General features: G+C 44.1%; 1 protein-coding gene across 2 annotated transcripts in view; it reads left to right on the plus strand.

Annotated features, from left to right (window-relative positions):
* IGF2BP3 (insulin like growth factor 2 mRNA binding protein 3) overlaps positions 1-23,694 on the plus strand; it is a 174,337-nt gene that overhangs the window by 83,996 nt on the left and 66,647 nt on the right. For both annotated transcript variants that reach the window (XM_019497885.2, XM_006276980.4), the window contains exons 4-5: positions 18,257-18,308; positions 18,408-18,471. In XM_019497885.2, the coding sequence (XP_019353430.1) occupies positions 18,257-18,308; positions 18,408-18,471 (116 nt within the window). The remainder of the gene's footprint in view (positions 1-18,256; positions 18,309-18,407; positions 18,472-23,694) is intronic.

Below are 23,694 nucleotides of genomic sequence, written 5' to 3' on the forward strand. Positions count from 1 at the left end.
ACACTGAATGCTAGTAACTCAAGGATGGGATCATGGGAGTGTTTTCACATGGATTGTAATCTTCTGTGAAAGATCAGCAGGGATCCTGGTTTTTTCTGATAGAAAATCGCAAATTTTCTGATTAAAAAAAAATTTGCAAATTCTCTGATTTAAAAATGAAAAATCTGCAACTCATAGATTCATAGATGCTAGGGTCAGAAGGGACCTGAAAGGAAATGTCACTATGTGTATAGGTATCAATTGAGCACAATGTTATATTGATATAGTCACAATGTTAAAGCATTTTGAAGCCTACCAGTGTCTCAAACACTATAATAAATAAATTCTAACTACCTATAAATTTTGCTTTTGATTTTGGATTTTTTATCATGGAAAATCAGAGCTCCCCCTGCCCCCTTAGCTCACAGAACACAGGTCCAGGCGCTTCACTCCCCTTCCCCACTCTGTTCCCTGGGCCCTGCCGGTGCCCCTTCCCACCTCCTTCCCCCTCATAGCCCTGCCAGAGGGGGCCCACAGCTGCCAGGGCTATGGGACCAGGGACCCAGGTCCACAGTCCCCTGCCCCCCACAACAACACCTAAGCCCTGGCTGGTGCCCATGGGAGGTGGTGGCTTCTGCAGCATATCGGAGCATGGAGCTGAGCTCCCCCTGCCTGCAGGCAGCACAGCTGAAGCAGAGCCCCTAGGGGGCTGGGTGCAGGCTGCCTGCTGTGGGTTCAGGCAGCAGGGAGGGAGGTCAGCTTCCCTCTACTGTACAGACTCCCAGGGGACAGGGGGGGAATTGTACCCCCCAGATCTGTGCATGGGGTGGATGCAGTGGTGAGCTGCCCACCCTGCTGCCCTTCCCCAGGGCTGCCATAACCCAGTGGATGGGACCCAGTAGGGCCGGGCACGAGTGCAAGTTCCACGCTGCCCTGGTTGACATGACCCTGCCCACCCTGCAGCTGTGAGGGGCACAACCAGGCAGACAGGGGATGCCAGGCAGGCAGGGGATGCCTCGCCAGGGTGATGTAGGGCTTGCAGTGGCAAGGAGCTTCCCTGCTCTGCCCTGCTGCACCGGGACCCACCACTGGGCTGTGGAAGCCCCAGGCGAAGGCAGCAGGGTGGGGAGCCTGAGCCCACAGCTGGCAGCCTGCACCTGGCCCCACCCTTCCATATAAATCTGCACAGGTTCCCCCTGTTCCCTCTGGGAGTGCACACAGTGGCAGGGAGCCAGCCTCACCTCCCCACACCCTGGATGAGCTGCCCACAGCACCATCCCACTCCCCGCCGGTGCCCTTCAGCTGCTCATTCTGGCCCCAAGACCCATGCACCACCTGGCTGGGCGGGAGCCCCAGTCCTCCACTGCTCACTCCCTCCCTCCCTATGGGGTCTTCAATTCCCCCTCCCCACTACCAGACTTACTTGTGGGAGCTGCTGTCCAGGCTGCCTGGCGGCACGTGCACATGGTGACCCCTACCTGACTGCCCTCCTCCTGCTTTCCCCAGCCCCTTGCAGGCTGGAACTCTGCCAGCCTGCAGAAAGCTCTTTACAAAAGTGCAAAATCCACACACTTCTAATTTTTCTCAGTTAAAAGGGGAAATCCGTGTTGTTTCCCCATTTTTCCATGGGAAACAGAAAACCCGGATCCCTGGAGTTCAGATAGATATGAGTTATTCTCATACTAATGTCTCCCAGTCAGGTTCACAACAGCCCAACAACTGAGCTGTCAAGTGATGCCCCCTTTATGTAGAACCGCAAACATGGGAAGAGACATTTAACAAGGTAATCTGGCCCTTTAAGTGGGGCAGTTGTTCCTGGGGTAGGAGCCCAGCTATGAATGATTAGCCAACCATTATAAAAGCCCCAGGGGCAGGGGGCTGGAGGGAGCAAAGAGCTAGAGCTGTGGAAGGAACAGTTTGTGGTTAGGTAGCCAACTGAAACCCATAGGCACGTACTTCTAGGAATGGCCAGAGCTAAAAATGCCCTTTGCTGTTGCCTGGGGAAGGACTGAAGATTTGCTTTGCTCATCTGTATGGGTCAAGGTTGGTTACTGTTTGTATTACAGACTTGGACTGGCTGAAGGGGGCTCCTAAGGGGACAAAACCTGCCTTCATGGGAGCAGGTACACCAACCCATTTACAGACCACATGAGGAGGAAGAGAAGGAGCTGTCAAGTAGACATTTTCTGTACTGTGGAGTAGATGCTGGGAAAATTGCTTGGCTTGGTGGGGAGGGGCTGCTTCCTGTATTGCATTATTTTAGTGAGCTTTTTTTTTTCCTTAATACTAGATGTTTGCACTGGATCACGGAGATGGGTAACTGTTTTTATTTTATCCAAACTATTAGGCAGATGCTCCTCCTGTCTCTAAGGGTATATATTTGAATAAACTTATGAAGCTATTGTAACAAATATCCTGGAGCATTCAGTTATACAGATCATATGTTGGATAAACATGTATTTCCCTGTATTATTAATCTTGCAGTTTTTTACATTAGGAGAAGAGCAAGTAGAAACTGCCAAGTTGGCTGTCTCTATACCATTCATTATTTCATAATACCTATATTGTATTCCCTCTTGTGCTTGCTTTCTTTCCAGACTGAATTATACTAGTCTCTTTAATCTCTCCTTCTGATGAAGACCACCCATGCTTCTATTAATTTTGTTTCTCTTCAGATATTTTCTTGTATAGCCTTTAAAATGGGCAAGATGGTATAATACCATCTGACAACCCAGTAACTTTCTTACACTGAGCCATACCTTCTTCTTATCTTTCCTCTCCCATCACCAGAGCCAGTATGTTGCTTCAACTAAAAATCATAACTGGAACGTAAGACTGAGTGCTTCTCCACTGCTAAAAGGAATCTTAGATAACGAATTTGTAGTGTACTGACAGTGGTACTGGAGCTCATCTTCATTTTTGCTCTTGTGGCCTGGAGGCTGCTTCTAGAAAGGTCTGTAACTTCTGGCATATTAGGGGTTTTTTCTTACTTTAAAACACCACTCTTAATATTGTCAATGGCTTTGCTGACATTTGTTCTGAAGGCTACTCTTTAGGTGTTGATTCTAAATGATTTTTGTTCTCTAAATTCTAAAAGAGTTTTCAGTTTTGAGATTTTAGAACTTGTCCATGATCTTACTGAGTTGCCCAGAAAGTACAGTATGGTAGCATCTTAAAGACTAACTGGTTTAGGAAGGCATAAACTTCTATAGGTAGGGACCTACCAAATTCATGGGCTCCAGTAGCCGATTGCACAGCTGTAACATGGCTGGGGTCCCTGATTTCACAGCTGCATCATGACTGGGGCCACCATTTTGAAGGCTGTGCTGGATGAGCAGTTTCAGCTGGGTGGCTCCTACCCCAGCATGCAAAACTCTGGCTTCAGCTCCCAGCCATTGGATCTGGAGCTGGATTCCCAGCACTCTACATGGGGCTGAGCCCCATTTGCTTGCAGCAGAGCAAGCCGCACTGTGCTCCCGCCAGTGCCTGCAGCCCGGCTGGGTACTGCTGTGCACCCCCTGCCTGCAGTTGCAGGATCTGGAACTGGGCCCTCACATTCCTGCCAGGTGTGGTATGGTGCAGCGGGAGCAAGAGGAGGAGCTTTTGCTGGAGGCTGGGGGTGTAGAGCAGCACCCAGCTGGCTGCAGCCACATGGGGAACAGCCCACTTGAAGCTGCTTCTGCTCCTTCTGCACCATTCTGTGCCATGCCATGCCATTCCAGGCAGGTGGGCAAGTAGCTTCAGCCAGGTGGCTTCTGCTACATTGCTGGGTCCCTGGCTTCAGCTTCTGGCTGCTTCCTCAGGAACTGGAGCCAGAGCCTTGTGTGCTGGAGCAGGAGCAGCCTTCCAGCGGGCTGTTCCCAGGGCGGCTGAAGCCAACCAAGTGCTGCTCTGTGGCCCCAGCCTCCAGGAGCTGCTCCTCCTCCTGCTGCACTACACTGTACCACTCCTGGCAGGCATGTGGGGGTCTGGCTTCAGATCCTGGAACTGGAGGTGGGGGGTGCAGAGCAGTACCCAGCCAGGCTGTGGGCACTGTCAAGAGCATAGCATGGGGTACTCTGGAGGGCTTGGACCCATGCAGAGTGCCATGGGGGCAGCGTGAGCCACACTGCCCAGGGAGCTGTCCTATTCATGCCCCTCTTCCCACCCCCTTTTCACTCACCCATAGCAGGCTCCCAGAACCTAGCAACCAAGCAGTCCTCCCCTACACTCACACACATACACACACATGCATGTGTACACATACCCACAGAGGGCAGGGGCACTCTCTCCCTCCCTCTCCCCCCCCACAAGAGGACTTTAGGCTGCTTTTTCCCTGTTTCCCCCTCCTCGCCCCCTCCCTCCTTTCTGGAGACATATGGGAATTTTTCCCATCCCCCCCACCCTTCAGCAGTTGGCCAGTCTGCCTTTTTTTCCCCCCCATGCTCCCTTCCTTCTCTCCCTGCCCTTCTAAGAGACAGCTTTTTGCCAGCTCTTTGCCGGCTTTTTGAACATAGCTGGTTACCCGCGCTTTTTCATGGGGAACTGGCTATTTCACAGGAGACTGCCAATTACATAATTTCCATGAAATCATGTACTGTATTTGTTAAGTCCCTATCCATAGGTGACACCCTGCTTGGTTAGATGCTTGGGCTTGCAGAAAGAAGGGGTTATAAATAAAGGGAATTTCAATGCAAAGGATAAAGGGAGGATAAACTGAGAAAAGGAAGGTGGGTTGAATAGGTTAATAGGGGGTATAAAAGGTTGCCCAAATAATGGGATAAGAATCCATGGTCTCTGTTAACACCATACTTAAAATGATCCATGGAGTGGATTGTGTATTCTGCAATTTTTCACTCAAGCCATTTACATTCCCCTCCCCCCCGCCCGCCTTTGCTTCCCTCAGCAGTGCCCCTTCCCCTATCTTTTTGGTTTTAAATTCCCTTCTGTTTAAAACCCCCTGCCCCCTGAAAGGTCATTTAAAGCATCTGATGAAGTCAGCTGTTGCCAGTGAAAGCTTATGCCTCCCTGAACCAGCTGGTCTCTAAGGTGTGATTCTGCCTTTTGCTTCTGACTTTAGACCAATGTGGCTAATTATCTCTCTACCCTTGAGTTGCCCTATTAATATTATAAATACATGTTGGTGGAGATGTTGGAGCTGCCTGTGACAAAGGTTGCTTGCATGACTTAACAGGGTTGAAAAAAATCTGTGCCATGTCATTTTCTGGCTGAATTTTTGTTTTTTAAGTCTGAGCTAAAATTGGTCATTGGTTTTCAGGAATGAGATCATTTATGCCAGTGATTCCCAACCAGGATACTGTGGCACCCTGGGGTGCCTTGAGATCCTTTCCAGGGTGCCTAATGGTGCTACACAATGTTAGCACTGTTAGGTGAGGAAACATGATTCACAAGAGAAATCCTGAGTTTTTCAGTAGGAATCCATAGTGTTAAAAAGATTTCAGGCTCATTCAAAAAAAAGAAAAGAGTAAAAACTAAGAACTAGCATTTTCTCAGGGTGTCCCAAGTCTATATCAAAGGGTGCCTTGAATCTACTCAGGGATATCTCAAGTCTGAAAAGGTTAAGAACCACTGCCTTGTGCTTTTAAGAAGTATTTTCTAGTATTTCTGTAGGACCCTGTCTCATTCAGCGTGTATGATGAAACTGTGGTCAGACTATGAATCAGGGTTGTATAGTGAAGGAGCTGTTGTCTGTAAGGCTTCCTCATCTGTTTCAGAAGTTGAATGCTGCCCTGGAAAACAGGATTCTATTCCTGTCTCAGCCACAGACTTTCTGGGTAGGGCTGGAGAATTTGCTTAAATTAAGCTGGCCACTAATGTTGTTTTCTATTCTCTGTGTGCCTGGTGTGATATGCTTTAGTTTTACACCCAAAATGGCTCTGGAGGCTTTTATTTTATTCAGAGAAGTACAAAACAAAACTATACATCAGTTTATGTGGCTACTAGCAATTGGACAGCTACATGCAGAAAAAAATACACAGATATACTCTCTGCTGGGTGGTAAGGACCCTCAGGATCTGTCCTTGTAGTTAAGGCAAGTTCTAGACTCCCACAACTATGCCATTGTGTGGAGAAGTTTTATATAATACAGATTGAAATTTCTGTATTCCCCCAGGTTTCTCTGAGAGAATTCTCTCTTGACCAATCTAGTAGGGAACAGGGTTGCTGACTCATGACCTGTGACTGACCATTGTTCTTACCTGGGTCATCTTACTAGTATTTGGTATTATCACAGGCCTGTGTCTCAGCTCACTTGAAACTGCCCCTCACAACTGCCTTTTTTTCACATGAAAACTGATGAAGAGTGTCTTGCATTTAAAGCTTGTCTAACTTTATCCCAGCCACATAATTGATCTAATAAAAGATGCTACCATAAGAATTCTTGCCTTTAATATAATTTCGAGACCATCACGGCTACATCACTCTTACACTACATTTTCTAACATGCTAATCGCTGTGATTCATGGTGAACTAATTCTGGGATTAGTCTGTTTGCCAGCGCTGAGGGGGTTCGGGGTCTCAAGACCTAACAATGTTAGTTCATACTTGCAGAAGTGCTAAGTGCCCACTTCTGCTCTTGAAATAGACATGAAGCTGGCTCTTTGAACGTATAGAAATACTGACTGTCCTGTAAAATCCACCCCTTGGTGTCTCAAGTAGGGCCCTCAGTTCCTGGTCTCGCTTGATAATTCTGGCCTTAATCTCTGTGACTAAATTGCACATCTATAGAATGGGGATAATAGTGCTTAATTGCATGGGTGTATTATGAAGTAGGAATTCCTTAATGTTTTAAAGCATTCTAGTACTATAGTGAAAGAAATGCCTGTGAGGAAAAGAATAGTTTTGTATTCACTATAGGATTTTGTGTAGGGTGTGGCAAATAAAGCCTGAAGCTAAACAGCAAATAAGGTAGATAAAACAAGATGCTGAGTAATTATCCATACACTGAATCAGGAGGTCTGGAGGAAAAGAAACACAATGTTGATAATATTTTCATAATATGCAGGCCTATATAGCTGAATTGAGGTTGCACAGGAAAACTTATCAGTAATTCTCTGGTATTCCATAGCTTCTGAGTGTTTGTTACATAAGTCTTACTGTTCTTTTTCATGTTTTTTGAATCCAACAGTACCTTTAATTGTCAGAATCTCTGCTCTTTTCCATGGACTTGAATAAAATTTACACTAGAATTCCCTTCTCTAGTTTCTTTTTAGAAGATCAACACTATGGTCTTCTAAGCAGCCAGTATTGTAGCTTTAATGTGTCATTACCCAATGATTGTGTGTGTGCTTCGGCACTGCAGAATTATTTCCTGCCACATGGAGCTTTCTTTGCACGGTGTAATTCTCAGCTGCAGAGAGAGAACCCCGGTGCAAAGGAGTTCCCGCCGCTCGCATGCAAATTTGTGTCCCATTATTGGCTGTTTCTAAATTATTCCCACGTGGCGGCTAGTGATTGGCTTGCTAGCCATATAAGAGGCTTGAGCAGTTTCCGCCCAAGTCGGAGATCTCCGGGGAGGACCTCATTCAGGGGGACTCCACATCCATCTCGTGGAGAACTCTGGGCCATGTGGTAGAGCCTAGCAAACTCTGCGCGTGTCTCAGAGCCGACCGGTGGTTTGATCACCCATCAAAAGTCTCTCCCCGTCACCGGACGATCCTTGACGTACCCCTGCCCTGCGCGCTCATTGAGAGTCACAGCTCAGACTCTCATATCGGTTCAGAGAGCTCTCATCGTGTTTGTTTTGCGGAACCTAGCAAACTCTGCTCGTGTGTCTTCGGTGGAGCCTAGCAAACTCCACTTATGTTTGTCTGTAACTGCAACTCAAGCAAGTTTTCCTGCCTGCACCGCGACCATCTACGGTGTAAGTAAAATAATCTTTAATCAACCTCCATGCGTCAGTGCCTAATTCTAGTTCGCTGTGCCGACTTTCCCCAGCCCACGTGCCCGGGCTGCTGGCCACAGCCCCTCGGCCCCGACATGGCAACGAGGATGGGATACGGGGAAAGCACAATAGAACTAGAATTAGTTGAGAATTGCCCTTGGCGAAGTGGGAAACGCGACGTAGCAAGCATTGTGGAACTGGAGGCGCATATCGCTTACCACCAGGCGGGCGGAACGGGTGAAAGGTTTATCAGCGGATGCCTTTCGCTAAAGGGAGAAGAGGGAGCTTCCGAAGACGGAGCCCCAAGAGAGAGGGAAGTGTATCTTTACCCTGTGGCATTCGGGTGTATAATGAATAATGAGCGGGTCCTGTTTAGGCTCCTCGACACTGTGTCCCTCGCCAGAGTCAACCTGGCAGGCACAGTAAACCCGACCCTCACCCAGGAGTGTGCCCGTTGCCTAAGATGTGCTTGGGAGAGTGAAGAACCGGTGCTGATCGACTGGTTCGCCCCCTTTATGGTGGTGTCTAGATTGAGGGGTCGCGAGCTTCCATCCGAGCTCTGCGAAGATCTGGAGACGGAGGGATGCGCCGCAGATGAGAGGGTGGCCCCGAAGTACAACAAGGGGAGAATGTTAACTGCAACATTTCATACCATAACTGATTTGATGCAAAAAAATGCAAGTTTAAGAGCCCAGCTGCATATGGCTGTTCAAGCGGTCAAAGAAGCGGCTGCGAAAGAAAATCCTGAGATGCCACGCCAAGATGGCGCTGAGCAGGAGGGAGACCGCGTGGAAGAACCAGAAGAGAAGGGTGGAGCTTCGGAGGAACTTGCGAGAGTTCGGCCGGTGACCCCGCCCATCGACACAGCGTCGCTTCCGGTGACCACACCTTCTTGTCGACGGAAGGGAGAATCGAGTGGAGGAGTGCATCCACCCCCCCCCGCCTGAAACAATAACAACACTGACTCCCGAAGTAACAGCTCGTCCTGTAGCCACGATCAACCCAGTGACTGATGCACAGGGTGCAGTTTGCACTGCCACCTGTTGCACTCATGTTTGGGCGGAGCTACAAGAGCTTTACGAAAAATCTGAGATGGAATCTGACGACGCTATAGTCTCATGGTTAGGACTCATGTCCATAGAGTTTGAGTAATCTTCTGCGTCAGTTGTCACGACTGCGTATCCTGATGGAGCCAAGAATATCCAGTGATCGGGAACATCGACACCCGACCGAGGCTCAAGGCGCAAGACATCGCGAATCCGATCTTCCACCGTTGCCACAGAGAACACCAGAGGAATAATTCATGTTTGGATTCCTCCTACAGCGTTCTGGACTCAGTAAACGGCAACTTCGGATTTTGGGAGACGCAGGCCAATGGCGATTGGCATATGAGTTGAGTTTTCTTTATTTGGAAGAGCTAGACGACGGCTTCTCGACGATTTCATCTAGTTGATCATGCAAGAGAGAGTTGGCTCCACTCTAGCCATGTTTAAACACCTGTATTATATGTTTTGGGAAAGTGGTAGTGCATTTAACTAACCGCCCTATTGTGTGCGGGTTTTTGTAAATATTTGGATATACGTTAACTTATTTTCTGAGAGTTTTGTTTACAGGTTCAGGACTCAGAGTGCGTGGCGGAGAGAAGCCCTGAGAAACAGAGGGACAACATCATCGGCAAAAGCGAGGGCTTGACACGTGCCTTTGCCATGACACCCACTGAAGCCCTAATCATGCAGTTTTTTGTTATGAATCTGGTTATGTGTGTATGTGTATGTGCCGGCTATTATTTAATTCGATCCCTGGAGAACAAACTTTTTATGTTAGCAAATTTTGTGCTTACTCGTTTAGTTCAACAACCAGTTGTGAGAGCTTTTGACGACCCAAGTGATGAGCATGTGGTATAATTCAGCTGTGCCTTCAGCAAGGGGGGGATGTCATTACCCAATGATTGTGTGTGTGTGCTTCGGCACTGCAGAATTATTTCCTGCCACATGGAGCTTTCTTTGCACGGTGCAATTCTCAGCTGCAGAGAGAAAACCCCGGTGCAAAGGAGTTCCCGCCTCTCGCATGCAAATTTGTGTCCCATTATTGGCTGTTTCTAAATTATTCTCATGTGGCGGATAGCGATTGGCTTGCTAGCCATATAAGAGGCTTGAGCAGTTTCCGCCCAAGTCGGAGATCTCCGGGGAGGACCTCATTCAGGGGGACTCCACATCCATCTCATGGAGAACTCTGGGCCGTGTGGTAGAGCCTAGCAAACTCTGCGTGCGTCTCAGAGCCGACCGGTGGTTTGATCACCCATCAAAAGTCTCTCCCTGTCACTGGACGATACTTGACATACCCCTGCCCTGCGCGCTCGTTGAGAGTCACAGCTCGGACTCTCCTATCAGTTCAGAGAGCTCTCATCGTGTTTGTTTTGCGGAGCCTAGCAAACTCTGCTCATGTGTCTTCGGTGGAGCCTAGCAAACTCCACTTGTGTTTGTCTGTAACTGCAACTCAAGCAAGTTTTCCTGCCTGCACCACGACCATCTACGGTGCAAGTAAAATAATCTTTAATCAACCTCCACGCGTCAGTGCCTAATTCTAGTTCGCCGTGCCGACTTTCCCCGGCCCACGTGCCCGGGCTGCTGGCCACAGCACCTCGGCCCTGACATAATGCTGCATATTTAGATAGCTTGCTTATTTGTGTTTTGTAATTACCTTGGAACTGTTAAGTGAATGATACTAGGCTTTGTTATAGGAGAATGCATGAACGGCGTGTACCCCCAGCAGCTGGGGGGGCATGGCAGTGGAGGGAGCACGGTGGCAGCAGGAGCCCAGTGGCGGGGTAAGCGTGGAGCTCCCATGGACACTGCTGGTGCTGGCGGTGAGGGGGGTGGCGAGTGACACTGTCAGCAGCGCCTTTTTGCAGGTGGTGCACATGCACCCGCGTACACCCACAATGTGTCGCACCGGGAGAACAGGCCTGTGCAAAGCAGCTAGTATTTGCTTTGGACTCAGATATGGCTGATTTGGGGGACAGTGATTCGATTCGGTCATTGAAATGACTGTCTTGAATTGATTTGGCTGAATCTGATTTAGAGATTAGGCTGCTGCTGAATCAGCTGAATCTCCGAATTACACAGGCCCATCCCGCACCCACTCTCCCAGCCCCACCTGGCTGCAGCTCCTGGCTCTTTGGGAAGAAAAAAAAAAACCCACATTCACGGGCTGCTGCCAGGTGGGGGGTGATCCCCACTGCCCCATGCCACACGGGGTGCTCTGCCACGAGCCCCTTGACCCCGTGGCTCCAAGTCCTTAAAAAAAAAAAAAAAAAAAAAATCCCCGACTCCACCTCCTGCCTGGTGGTGGTGGTGGGTGATCGCTGCTGCCCCTACTGCCCCATGCTCTGCGGGGGGCTCTTCCATGAGCCCCCAGAAGCCCTGAGGCTGCTGCTGCAGCAGCCAGTGAGTACGGAGGGGGTTTAAAGGGCTGGGAACTGGGGCAGGCAGTGCACCCACAGGGGAGCTGGGAGAGTGAGGGGAGGGTGGGGGGGGGCTCATGCAGAACCCTGTCATGCAGCGTGGGGCAGTGGGGGCAGAAGGGATCGCCCGCCTACCTAGCAGCACCCACTGAGTGGTGGGGGCTTTTTTTAAACAACCAGGAGATGGGTCTGGGTGGGGCAGCCATGGGGGGCTCTGGGAGAGTGGGTGGGGGTTGGGGGTGTTTGGGGGGGGGAAGGGGGAGCAGGCAGGGAATGGGGCCTGGCAGAGGTACCCTCATGGTTCCCCTCCCCCACCCCCTACTTACCACCATGGAGTCCGGGTTCATCTCCCCGCTGCAGCCAGCAGGGACTGCCCAAATCGCTTAAGTTCTTTGAATCAATTCGGACCTTTTAATTGGTCCCCTGATTTGATTCAGTTTCGGAGATTCGGCCACCAAATTGGGCCAAATCTCTTCGGAATCGAATCAGCACTTGAAGCTTAGCACAGCCCTATAGGAGAAGTCTTCCTGGTTGAATACTTTATATATTTCTTCATGCTAGTTATTTCTGTTTTGCCTTACCAGAATCCTCATTGACTTTCCAAACAGTCAAAATTAAACAAATGAGCAAACAAATGCCTTGAGGCCACCAAATGTTTCTTTATGGTCCACTGACTGACTATGTTGACTCACTGTTTTAATCTCTCTCCCTGGCCCTGTCATTCTGAATTTAAGATTGGAGTCCTTTCATTCAGGGTTCTGTTCAACAAGATCCCTACCTAATTTTCTGACCTAGTTTCTTTTGTTGTCTTGCAGCCATATTCTACTAATTAGAGCGGTGTTTGCCCTCTGTCTGCTGGTCTCATAATCATCTCTGTGTCTTTCTCTGCTTGGTCCCTTGTGTTAAGAGTGCCTGCCTCCAACTTAGTCATACCTTCAGTGACACCCTTCTTAGATTCTGACCACTAAATAACTTGTCTTTTTGAGTTATGTAAGCAGTGAATCAACTGAGTAGTTGGTATAAAAACTTGCCCTGGATACTCTTAATACTTTCTGCTTTATTCTTCAGTGCTTTGTTGCTCCTTTTGTTAAATTGTGCTGTTTTCACACTGCTTTTTTTCTGCTTTTGCATGGCATTTAAAATGATAATTTTTCTAATTGGTCCATCAACTGGATTTTTTTTTTCTTTTAGAATGGTGTTTCCAGTCAGGGTGCCTCATCTTATTTACCTTCACCTTTTAATTACAAGTAAGGTGTTTGTGGTGGAGAGGGTACAAGAAAAACATTTTCTTCTCATCATTTTTGTTCCCCTTTTCTTTGGTTACCTTCTTCCTATGATAGTTGTCTTACAAATACACACATTTCCATTGCAGCTATAGTGCCACAACAAATATAAATTATTAAATTACTTAGTATTGCACTTTATCTGCTTAACTTTCAGTTTGCATTAGCAATCTGTGGTTTGGATCAGTATTTCTTGTTTTTAATGTAAACAGAGGGATTTAGCTGTTTTGTTTTGTCTCCACCCCCCCCCCCACCCCTCCATTGTGACTGATTGGCACCTTCCTCCCCAGACAGACACCTTCTGTCCCATACTAGGGTGTGCAAGCTGTGATGGTCGTTAACCAGTTTCTATGCTGAATTTTAAGTTTCAAGCTTTTTTCCAGACTTTCTGAGATTTATATAATTTAAACATTTCTTGAAGGTTGGTATTGGTGTTTAGAACGACCTCTCTTTTAATAGGTCTGATTCCTCCCCCCACCCCCGTGTGCTTTTAAATTCTTGCCTGTATTATACCAGCACATCTCCCAGTTAAGATGGAGGTTATACCAGAAAAAGAAATTGTTTAGTCACTTGAGTTAAAACACTTTCCCAAGTGACATTATAGATATTCTAAAACAGGTGGTTCTGCCAGAATAGATGTTAGATATGTTACTGTGTGTGACTTCCTGTGCACACCTACCCATCATAGTTATAGTGGTATTTTTTTTAAAATTTTTTTTAATTATGTTTCTGACATACTGTGTCAACACAACTTTTAAGTGTAGACCTGGCCGTAGCAGCTTAAGGGCATTTCCTACCTGAAACACTCAGCCTTTCCATATTTCTCAGTCTTCACTTCCCTCCCATGTTTTGCTTTCCTTCACCTTGAATTCACCCTCTCCTTTTGTTAAAACACGTGTACTAATGTCCTCAATTATCTTTTACTTTTATCTCCTTTTAACAATCATCAGGAGAAGGTGGGATTTTTTTGGCTGATCACATCACAAGTGTTATTTTATTGTGTTATCTTATTTCTCCTTTCTTCTTTCCTGGTACTATTTGCCATTTCAATTGCTGTGTTAAATTTAAATGTAGCTATGTTTATTAACAGTCATGAAATATAAAATCAGTGGTCAACTCAGGCCATTTACATGAGGGAACAGTAAATTCAGAAATTATATGAATGTTGTTAAGATCCAGTTTGTTTGTTTTTTTAGGGAAAATGCCATGTGGATGGTTTGGATATATTTGTTTTTCTTTTTTGTTTGTTGGGGACCTTGACATCTAAAGACCACTTACTATCTTTTCACCTGAGAAAATCAGTTTTACAGCCAGAGTGCTGTAGAGGTGTATGAAATATCCTTGTTGCTCTGAGAGCACACAGTCCTGTCTGCATTGTAGTTAAAGTTAATATAATGAGTTACTTCTAACCCCTCCCTCCCCCCTGTGGATGATATTTGTAAAATCTGCATGGGAATTGGAGTACTTTAATATGTAAATTTAAGTTATTTCTCCTGAAGAGTCAAGTTTGCTTTTTAGGCAGTCCTTTATAAAGCAGGCTTGATTGGTGAGGGTTACTTGGTTTTGGGTAATACTATTTAAAGTGAAGTCAGAATTGGCTTTCAGAGTCTGATGAATAAAAGTCCACAGTATAAAACTGCAGCTTTTTGTGAGACACATCTGTGCTATAACAAGAGGAAGACCCAATTTAGACAAATGCTGGAATCAGTGCTTAATAAAAGGAATGGCCTTTTTTAGCTCAGATAAAATATTTGTACAAATAAACTTTTCTTTTTGGTTGCTCATCAGAATTGCTGCTGCACCACCGACTTGGCTTTAAATTTTGCTCTGATTGCTGTGCATGCATGTGTTATGGAAGAATAGCTTAAACAAAACACGTTTGTTTCGTGGGAGACCCTAGAGGCTTTGGGTTTTAGGAATGAAAATTTAGGGTTTGGGGACAGTAAGTAGTACACAAAACAGGGAGACTATGGAAGAGGAAAGATGGAAGTAGAAATAGAGCTGAGTTGAGAAATATATGAAGGGAGAAAATGCACAAAAATGAGTGGAGCCCTATTTTGGGGAAACATGTTTAAAGAAGCCATTTTGGCATATGCACACACACAAACAGCTGCTAATCTTTTTTTAAAAAATATTATTATTATTATTATTATTATTATTTGTCCTATCTCCCCCTCTCTCTCCATACAATCTGGTTTGATAATTTAATCTTACAGCATTGATAATACTTAACACCTTGTTGTTCAAGATGAAAGCATCTAAGAAAACTGAAGCTTGAAATAAATAAGTAAAAGATGACAGTGCTGTGATGACTGACCCACCCAACAAGATTGTTTGTGTGTTTGTTTTTGTTTGCCTGCTTTTTAAAGTTAGGTATATTTTGGTCTTTTGAAGGAACTTACAAAAAATCTATTTGTTTAAGTAACCTGGGTCATGATGTTTCTCAAAGGAATTGCTTTAACAGTGTCAGTTGTGGTTTGAACATTGTCACTCCTTGTGGCAGCATGGAGTATACATCCTTGTATACATTATAACATCCAAACATTTGTTTTCCATATTCCCCTGGTAAAGGTAGAAAATACTGGAGGATTTTATTAAGCAAAGTCTTTTAGCACTTTGGGAATTTTGGCTGTCCTTTTACAAGAGTGGCAAAAATTTCAACAAAACCTTCTAACTCTATGGAAGAAAGAGACTTGGGGGTCATCATTGACCACAAGATGAACATGAGCCTGCAATGCGATGCTGCTGCTAGTAAAGCGACCAAAACGCTGGCTTGCATCCATAGATGCTTCTCAAGCAAATCCTGGGACGTCATTCTCCCCCTGTACTCGGCCTTAGTGAGGCCGCAGCTGGAGTACTGCGTCCAGTTTTGGGCTCCACAATTCAAAAAGGATGTGGAGAAGCTTGAGAGAGTCCAGAGAAGAGCCACGCGCATGATCAGGGGTCAGGGAAGCAGACCCTACGATGACAGGCTGAGAGCCCTGGGGCTCTTTAGCCTGGAAAAGCGCAGGCTCAGGGGTGATCTGATGGCCACCTACAAGTTTATCAGGGGTGACCACCAGTATCTGGGGGAACGTTTGTTCACCAGAGCGCCCCAAGGGATGACGAGGACGAATGGTCACAAACTACTACAAGATCGTTTCAGGCTGGACATAAGGAAGAATTTCTTTACTGTCTGAGCCCCCAAGGTCTGGAACAGCCTGCCGCCGGAGGTTGTTCAAGCGCCTTCATTGAACACCTTCAGGATGAAACTGGATGCTTATCTTGCTGGGATCCTATGACCCCAGCTGACGTCCTGCCCTTTGGGCGGGGGGCTGGACTCGATGATATTCCGAGGTCCCTTCCAGCCCTAATGTCTATGAAATCTATGAAATCTATGAACTCTAAAATGTTGCTGTTTTGGATCTGAGCTTTCAGTTGGCTGACCAAGGTGAATGAAAATATATCTATCACATGATTAACTCCAGAAAAGTTAGCTTTATTTTATGATGCTATCTGTTCTTGACATTGGAGTAATGTTGACATACGGAGGAACAACAATTGGCTTATCAGACTAATGGATATGCAGAAATCGTTTTATCAGCCATTTAGGGCAGGGGGCTATGTTAATTGATTTAATTTTTATTTTCCTTTTAGGTACAGCTTCTAGTAGCATGGGACCATGGTCCCAATGGGGGGCCCTGCATATTTCATTTATTTCTGTTAAGGCAAAGTGAATTGCCTGTGGGCCTCTGACCCAGGATGGTGACTCTGGTTTTGAAGTACAAGGTCTGGTCATTGCAAAACATTTAAAACCCTATTTAGTGTAAAGGCAGGGGCTTTGGTCTTCCATATAAATATCTGATAATTTTTTTTCTAGTCATTTTATCTCAGTAATACTAAATACTAGTAAGTTTAATGGTTAACATTTTTAAAGCAGAATCAATTTTAATTTTTTTAATTTAAAAAACATTTCAGAGAAGTCTCCAATTTCTATTGCATGAAAGGGAGTTCATTAACTATATACAGACTGAACTACTTTCTAGGTATTCAAAAAGAAAATGGAATATTGTCAGTTTACTGAATAAAACAGTAGTTACCGGATTTTTTTAATGGTTTGTACATGAAATGGTTAGGGAAAATCCTGTAGCTACAGGTACTGCTAATATGACTTTAGACTCTGAACAGTGTCTAGCTACTTAATTAAGTACATGTCCTGAAATGTTTCATCTGAATGGTGTGCATCTATTTTCAGTGTTAATAAAAGGAGGAGGAAAGTTTTTCAATAATATTGTTGCAAGCTACATGACCTTTAAAGCATTTAAACTTTAGTTCAGTTAAAAATGTGTGTTACATTATACTAAACTTTTACAGTACATCAGTAAATGTTCATTTTGGAATGCTTGCTATTTCTTATGGAAATGGACCGTATTTGAAAAACTACTTTTGTTTATTTTATTTTAAAATCTTGTCTTGTTCTTGTTGGAGAGAGATGAGAATGCTGAGCTATGCACTTAAGATACAGGTGCATCTTTCTCTTTGTGCCATATCATTTCCCCTCCCCTCATCATGCTTACATCACCTTTCTGTTTAGAGAGTCAGTGTTATACTCTAAATGCTTTTACAAGTGAAGGTATAGAGAAAAAGTGTACACGAGACCTAACAGTTTGTAGTTTTTATTTGTTGTGGATCAGTCTGAATTATAAACTACTTGCAGTAACTTGAGCATTACTTTAATACCTTAGCAGAATTTATGAGTTGAGATAAAATATAGTGAGCCATAATAGATAAATTTTGTTTTCCTTACCTATTTTTACTGCATTGTTTTTCCCATGATTCAACAACTTTCTAACGAGAGGGAAATTTTAAATATAAAATAATTTGATTTTAGGGAAATTTTTAAACACAATTTTGGTATGGGGATAAGAGGAATAACATCTTTAGCTTTTCAGATGTATTTTTGAAACTGGTTCTGGCAGGGTTTTTTATGTTATCATTTTCTTTCTCTAGTCTAAAATTCTGATCCTCTTTCATCTGCCCCTTTTATGGCTAGAGAGAAAGTACTTGTTCCAGATAAAACGTTTTGTTTTATTTGTTCGGATTTCTAGTTAGTTTCTAATGTGAGTAAGTTGCTTCACCTCCATCTCCTTTTCATATCTCCTTCTCTCCTAACTCCTCAACCAAAAGATATGGCAACTTTTATTTCTACATGGTTGTCGAACCCTTGTTACTTCTAAATCACCCAGGGCTTTTCTCTATGAAGAAATTGGTCAGAATACCTACTGTGGAATAGCTAAATCTAAAGTAGCTATTCTGGTTTATTTCCTCATGTAGAAAAACCCACAGTAATAATGAAGTATGACATTTTGAATGCTGGTATTGAAGTAGGATGTGTTGGAAAAGGGAAGAGTACAAGTCTTCTAAAAATAGTGCTGGTCCATAAGCCCAAACAAGTTGGATAACTTTATTCAGTATGCTGTCTGCTAAAAGTGTGTGTGTGTGCACGCGCGTGCATGTGTGTGTACACGCATGTGCCTCTCCTGAATAAATGTTTCAGAGTTGTTGGTAGTAGCTATGTTGGTCTAAGGACAATAGGCATAGACATACCCGAAGAACCTTGCCTGAAGAAAAGTTGAAATTGAAATCTGTAATTTCTTTTTCCTTTGATAGGTGCTGGATAGTTTGTTAGCTCAGTATGGAACAGTGGAGAACTGTGAGCAAGGTATGTATTTAACTCTAAACTCCTATTGCTTTTGCATTCATAGGAGGAAACCAGTGAAAAGTGAACCTAATTTATTTTCTGTTGCACTTTTCTCTCTAGTGAACACTGACACAGAGACTGCGGTTGTAAATGTAACATATGCCAATAAGGACCAGGCTAGACAGTAAGTATCTTTTTATGTTCACTTTTGTTTTTACAGTTTAATATTTAAATCAGCCTATCGCAAACATTTATATTGTAGGGTAGCCTACGATATACTTCAGTTAACTGCCAGTTGCATGTCAGCTTTCTTCCTCCATCTTTTATCAGTGTCGATGCATAGCGGGTGCACATGTACCCCCTGACAGACAGTGTTCCTTGCTTAGGCGATGGGCAGGGGGGGTAGGTGGGAGCGCTGGTGCTGTTCTTCCCCCTTTCCCCCCCGGTCGGCTGGGGAATGGGGGCTCTAGGAGAAATGCCACTGGCACTTCCAGGTTGGTGCAGTTGGCCACAGGGGGGCGCCCCTCAGTCACTGACTGGTTGCTGTCCCCCTGACTCAGGAAGCACCAGTTGCCTGTCTTTTATTATTGTTTTTGAAATCAAAAACCTGAATTTAGAATTGTTTTGATTGTTTACCATAAATTTGTATTGGAGACTAAAACCTTTTGAGCTTTGAGAAGAACTCTTGTCTTCCATCAGTGGCAATTGCCTTTGAAACAGGTGAAGCTATGACCAACTTTTAGGGAGCAAAATCAGGGAGGCAGCTCCATGTACTCGGCAGACCTTCAAAATAGAAAGCTGTTTTCACTACTTCTGGTTTTGCTTATTTTGGCTTCCGTACTGTCCTGCTGAAGACAGGCTGAGAACCTTTGCCTCTGAAAACTGTTTACTGAAGCCGCATCCATGTGGCACAGAGCAGGTTAATTTATTGCCCTGAGAATAGTGCAACGTTAATGCAGTTTATGCTACTTCTGGTTCAGGAGGCAGCCTCTAACTAACTTGCAGCCTGGAGTAGTATAGGTATAGGTGTATTTATACAGTGTGAAGTAGTCATTTTGCTTTCTCTCAGTAGTCATAGCAGGACAAGCATAGAGTTTACCTTTTGTAGGGGCCAGGAGGAAGTTCTTGTTAAATGGTTCAGTACTGGCTACCCTACTCTTTACTAGGCAAACATACTGTTGGTAGTGGAGAAATTTATGGCTACTACTTCAGGACAGAGCCTTGCCATTTTAAGAACCCATGCAATTGCCAGGTTTCTGTTGCTCTGTCACTTCCATGATCAGGACCGGTGTGATGCTAATTAAGGATGAGTTTCTCAAATACAGAAGGGGAGCCTTTGGTAACTCTGGGACATACTCTGAAAGTTTAGAGTGGTCCTGGTTACTCTAAATGCTTTTACAGCATTTTTAAGAAAAAAACTTCTCATAGAGGTTGGGGGCCTGGTTTTCCCCAGAACTTCTAACCTTGTTTACTCATTTCCCTCAGAGGTGCATCCTTTCCTACTTTGTTAGTTTTGGTTAAATGTTTCCTTAAATTGGAAACTATTTTGTTGCTTAGAAAGGTAATGCCACTTTCGAATAAGTAAGTGCACTTGAAATGATTATCTGTATCATGTCAATGATGGGAGTTATTTTGATTTCTTAAACTTTTAAATTGCCTACTTTATTTGTTTCCTTCAATCTTCAGTAGCTTAATGTCTCTTAATCCACAATTAGCATACTTGCATTTGTTTAATTTAATTTAAATTTCTACTTTCTGGATAGAAATGTTATCGTACCAACTGGGCATGACAATATATATATATATATATATATATATATATATATATACACACACACACACACACACAATATATATGTATGCAACTGGGCATGCAATATGTGTGTGTGTGTACACACACACACACACACACACACACACTCACACACTCTCTCTCTCTCTCTCTCTCTCTCTCTGCCTTTTATCGTGGGTGAGGAATACCTTTTTCAAGTCACCTTGTATATTCCATTTTTGTATTTGGGCCCTCAGTAAACTAATTCTCTTTCTCTCCCAACTCCTTTAACCACTACAGTACAAAAGACCTAAGAGTGTCATACAGAGATTTTGTGCTTTTTTTACTTTGAAATTCCTGCCACCTTGTGGCTAACTAAAATCAGCAGCTGAAATGCACACTAACTTCTGATAGTACAGGTCCATATAATATTTGCACATAATTCAGCAAATATATATATTTTCTTCCCAGAATTTGAGCACTCCATGTGATATCCATTCATCCTCAAGTGTCTGCTGACTAGTACATTCTAAACAAATATTGCATAGAACTTGTGCCATGACTGGTTTTTAGAGGTGTACCCCAGCTGTTGAAATTTTGTTTCTCCTTGAATTTGCTGTTTTTATTTTCTTACCTCCTTTTAAAACTTCCAACCTTTTCCCCAGATAACTTACTTTGAAATTCTGTCTTAATTATCTGAGGAATATTAATGTGTAGCCCAGAAAAAGAAACTGTTAAAATTGCATTTTGAATGTCATGTGAGAGAGCATGGCTTCAAGAATAAAATTAAAGAACTGAAAATACTGCATGGCAAGATGTTTCATTCATATTCTTGATCTGCCAACTCTGACTGAATTTCCTTACTTTCACATTGGTTTCTAACTTAGAATGGAGTGCAAAAAATGAAGTGAATCCCAACAGACAACAATAAACTTATATCTGATTCACTGGGACCAGGCTTCGTTTACAATGTGAAGTAGAAATAATTGAAAGCAGCTTTCATCTGAAGCAGAGAAAGTAGAGGCCAGCATAAGTTTTTGTGAAAGGAACTGAAACGATACAGATTAGATGAGACTGTTGAATGGTGAAGGATTGTGTGGAATATGTATCCTATACTCTAGCATAGTCCTCTGTGCTTGTGTGAAATAGACACCTGTGAGCAGACTGGTGAAAAGGTGACTATTTGCTGTGAATGTTCAATCATGGACTCATGGATTACAAAGGAAAATTTTCCTTCCCAATTGAAAAAGTGCTATCTCAGATATTAGTTTAATGTTTAGGAATTCAACCTTTCAGGATTAATAACAATTTTAAACTACTTGAAGCAAAGGCCATATTGTCATATGCTTTTCTACAGTATTTAATACAATGGTGTATGAGTGGGACACCCATATGTTACTGTAGTATAAATAATATAAAGCTAGCATCTAGTAGGGTTGTTTGATACATAGCTTACTGTGTACATAAAGTTGGCTGACTTCTCATCTTGGCCATCCACTGATGAGTAATGGTTACTGGTGTGTTGGTCAGTGTTATATAACAAGGTTGACATTATACTTTATAAAGAACTGTAAATCTGTTTAGTAGTAATATTTAAAAACATTATCATTAGCCTATTTTTTATTTGGTTTGAGCTTTAGAAATTAATTTTGGGGGCTGCTTTTTTATGTTATCAAAATATGGGAAAAAGTGGGAGCTGATTTGCATGTAGTTCTGAAAAAAGCTGGTGACCAAAGGAAAAACTTACTTCAAGTGAGACAAGAGTCTAGAACTTTAAAAAGAGCACATAGCAGACTCAGGTCATCAAATTCAAGATAGTAGTAACAGTAGTAGATATGGTAGTGTTCTTTGCCTTTTACCCCCAAAAGATTAATTGGATCAATAGCTCTCCATCTCCCTGGGCTCTTTGGAATTCTGTAGTAGACTCTCCTTTCCTGGTTGTTGTTTATGTAGGGCACTGGGGATTGCTGAGGAAGTAGAATGAACTAAGATATTCATTCTGCTAACAGTCACCCCATCGCCTCCCTTCTTCCTACTGCTGCTGCCACCCGCCAAGTGCAGCCCTGGCCCAGCCCCAAGCCCACAGCGGCAGCCTGCTCTTGCCCCACACACTGATCCAGGGGGCACATGCCTCCCCTGGCAGTGCACACAGTGGTGGGAGCCACCCACCCCAGTTGGGCAGCACCTGCCCCAGCCCCACTCCCTCCCTCACTGCAGGGCCTCAGTCTGCCCCCCCTCATGCTCCTTCCCCCCGCAGCAGACTTAGCAGCTGCACAAGCTGCCAGGCTGCATATTGGTATTCGGATTGGTATTGGCTGATATGGCTCGTTAATAATCAGCTGTTGGTACTGGACCCAAAAAATCTTAATCGTTGCACCCCTAGAAAATAGTCTGAGGATTTTAGCACACCTGCAACAGATGGGTGCAGACATGTTCTTGTGGTAGAATCCCCACATCAGTAATGTCCAGTGATGATTTTCTGTCAACACCTGACTCGAAAAAAGACTGTTCTTTTCAGCTGTAACTTGCACTACTGTGTAATCATTATCTTTGTCATCTCAAGACTGGATTGCTGAATTTCTCTCTGTGGGATACATATGAAGTCATCCCAGAAACTGAAGCTGACCTAGAATGCTACAGGTCTCCTACAGAACTGTCACTTCTTACCTGTATATTGATTTCAGAGGAGAGTTAAAGGTGTTGCTTTTGAATGCTGTGCGAGTCTCCAGATGTGTGGCTTGGGACCTGGTCCTCAGGTTGCCTCTAAGCAGTAGTGGCATCTGAGCCCATTCGTATACAAGAGACGCTGCCAGTAGGTCATTTTATGCAAGTGCATTTCAGCTTGAGCTTCAATAATTTGTTTTTCCCCCCTTTCACTTCTTAGTCCAAAGTAGCCAAAATGTGTTAACCTTTAAGGCAATATAAGTGTGTCCCTGGATTTTGTAAAAGAATTCACTCCTCGAGGAAGTCTTCAGCTAGTCTTCAAATATTAAAATCCCTCTCTCCTGTCCTGGACACTTGAAGGGGAGCCCCTTTTCGCTCTGGCCTCTCCTTGTAGCAAATTGTCCTATTCACAGCTTGCTTACTCTTCTGGGAGCTTTTAAAACTCCCACTGAACACCCCTGTTTACCAATGCTCCACACTGTGCTTATAAACAAAGCTGACTGTTCTTTTTTAAAGGGACAGACTGCCCTGTTATCAGCAGGCTTTTGGGAGGAAGGGTTATGTCAAGGGCTGATGTTTGTGAAGGAAAGAGGTATAGTTTGGATCTGTGGTTTATTGTGTCCAGGTGTTTGGTTTGAGAAAGATAAGTACCTGCTGGCTTTCATTTTTTTAATTGAATATATCATGAAGTCTTGGCTAAGCTATCTAGAGTTTGGCTTATATGTGCCTTTTTCATTATGTTTCTATAAACTGGTGTTTGCAAGTGTGACTGTCAGAAAGATCCATGAAGTATAGTTGTGTGCTAAAATATACTTAGACCATGGAGTATAACGTATAACACAAACTGTATTTTTTTTATAATATCAGGTGTGCATATATATGCATTCTGTTTTCTCATACTTCCTTGATCATTGAGAATCTGGGTTTTCCATTTTCTGCAGAAAACCACAGATTTTCTCCTTTAAAGGGGAA

The sequence above is a fragment of the Alligator mississippiensis genome, chromosome 5 (genome assembly GCF_030867095.1).
Source record: "Alligator mississippiensis isolate rAllMis1 chromosome 5, rAllMis1, whole genome shotgun sequence".
Lineage (NCBI taxonomy): Eukaryota > Metazoa > Chordata > Crocodylia > Alligatoridae > Alligator > Alligator mississippiensis.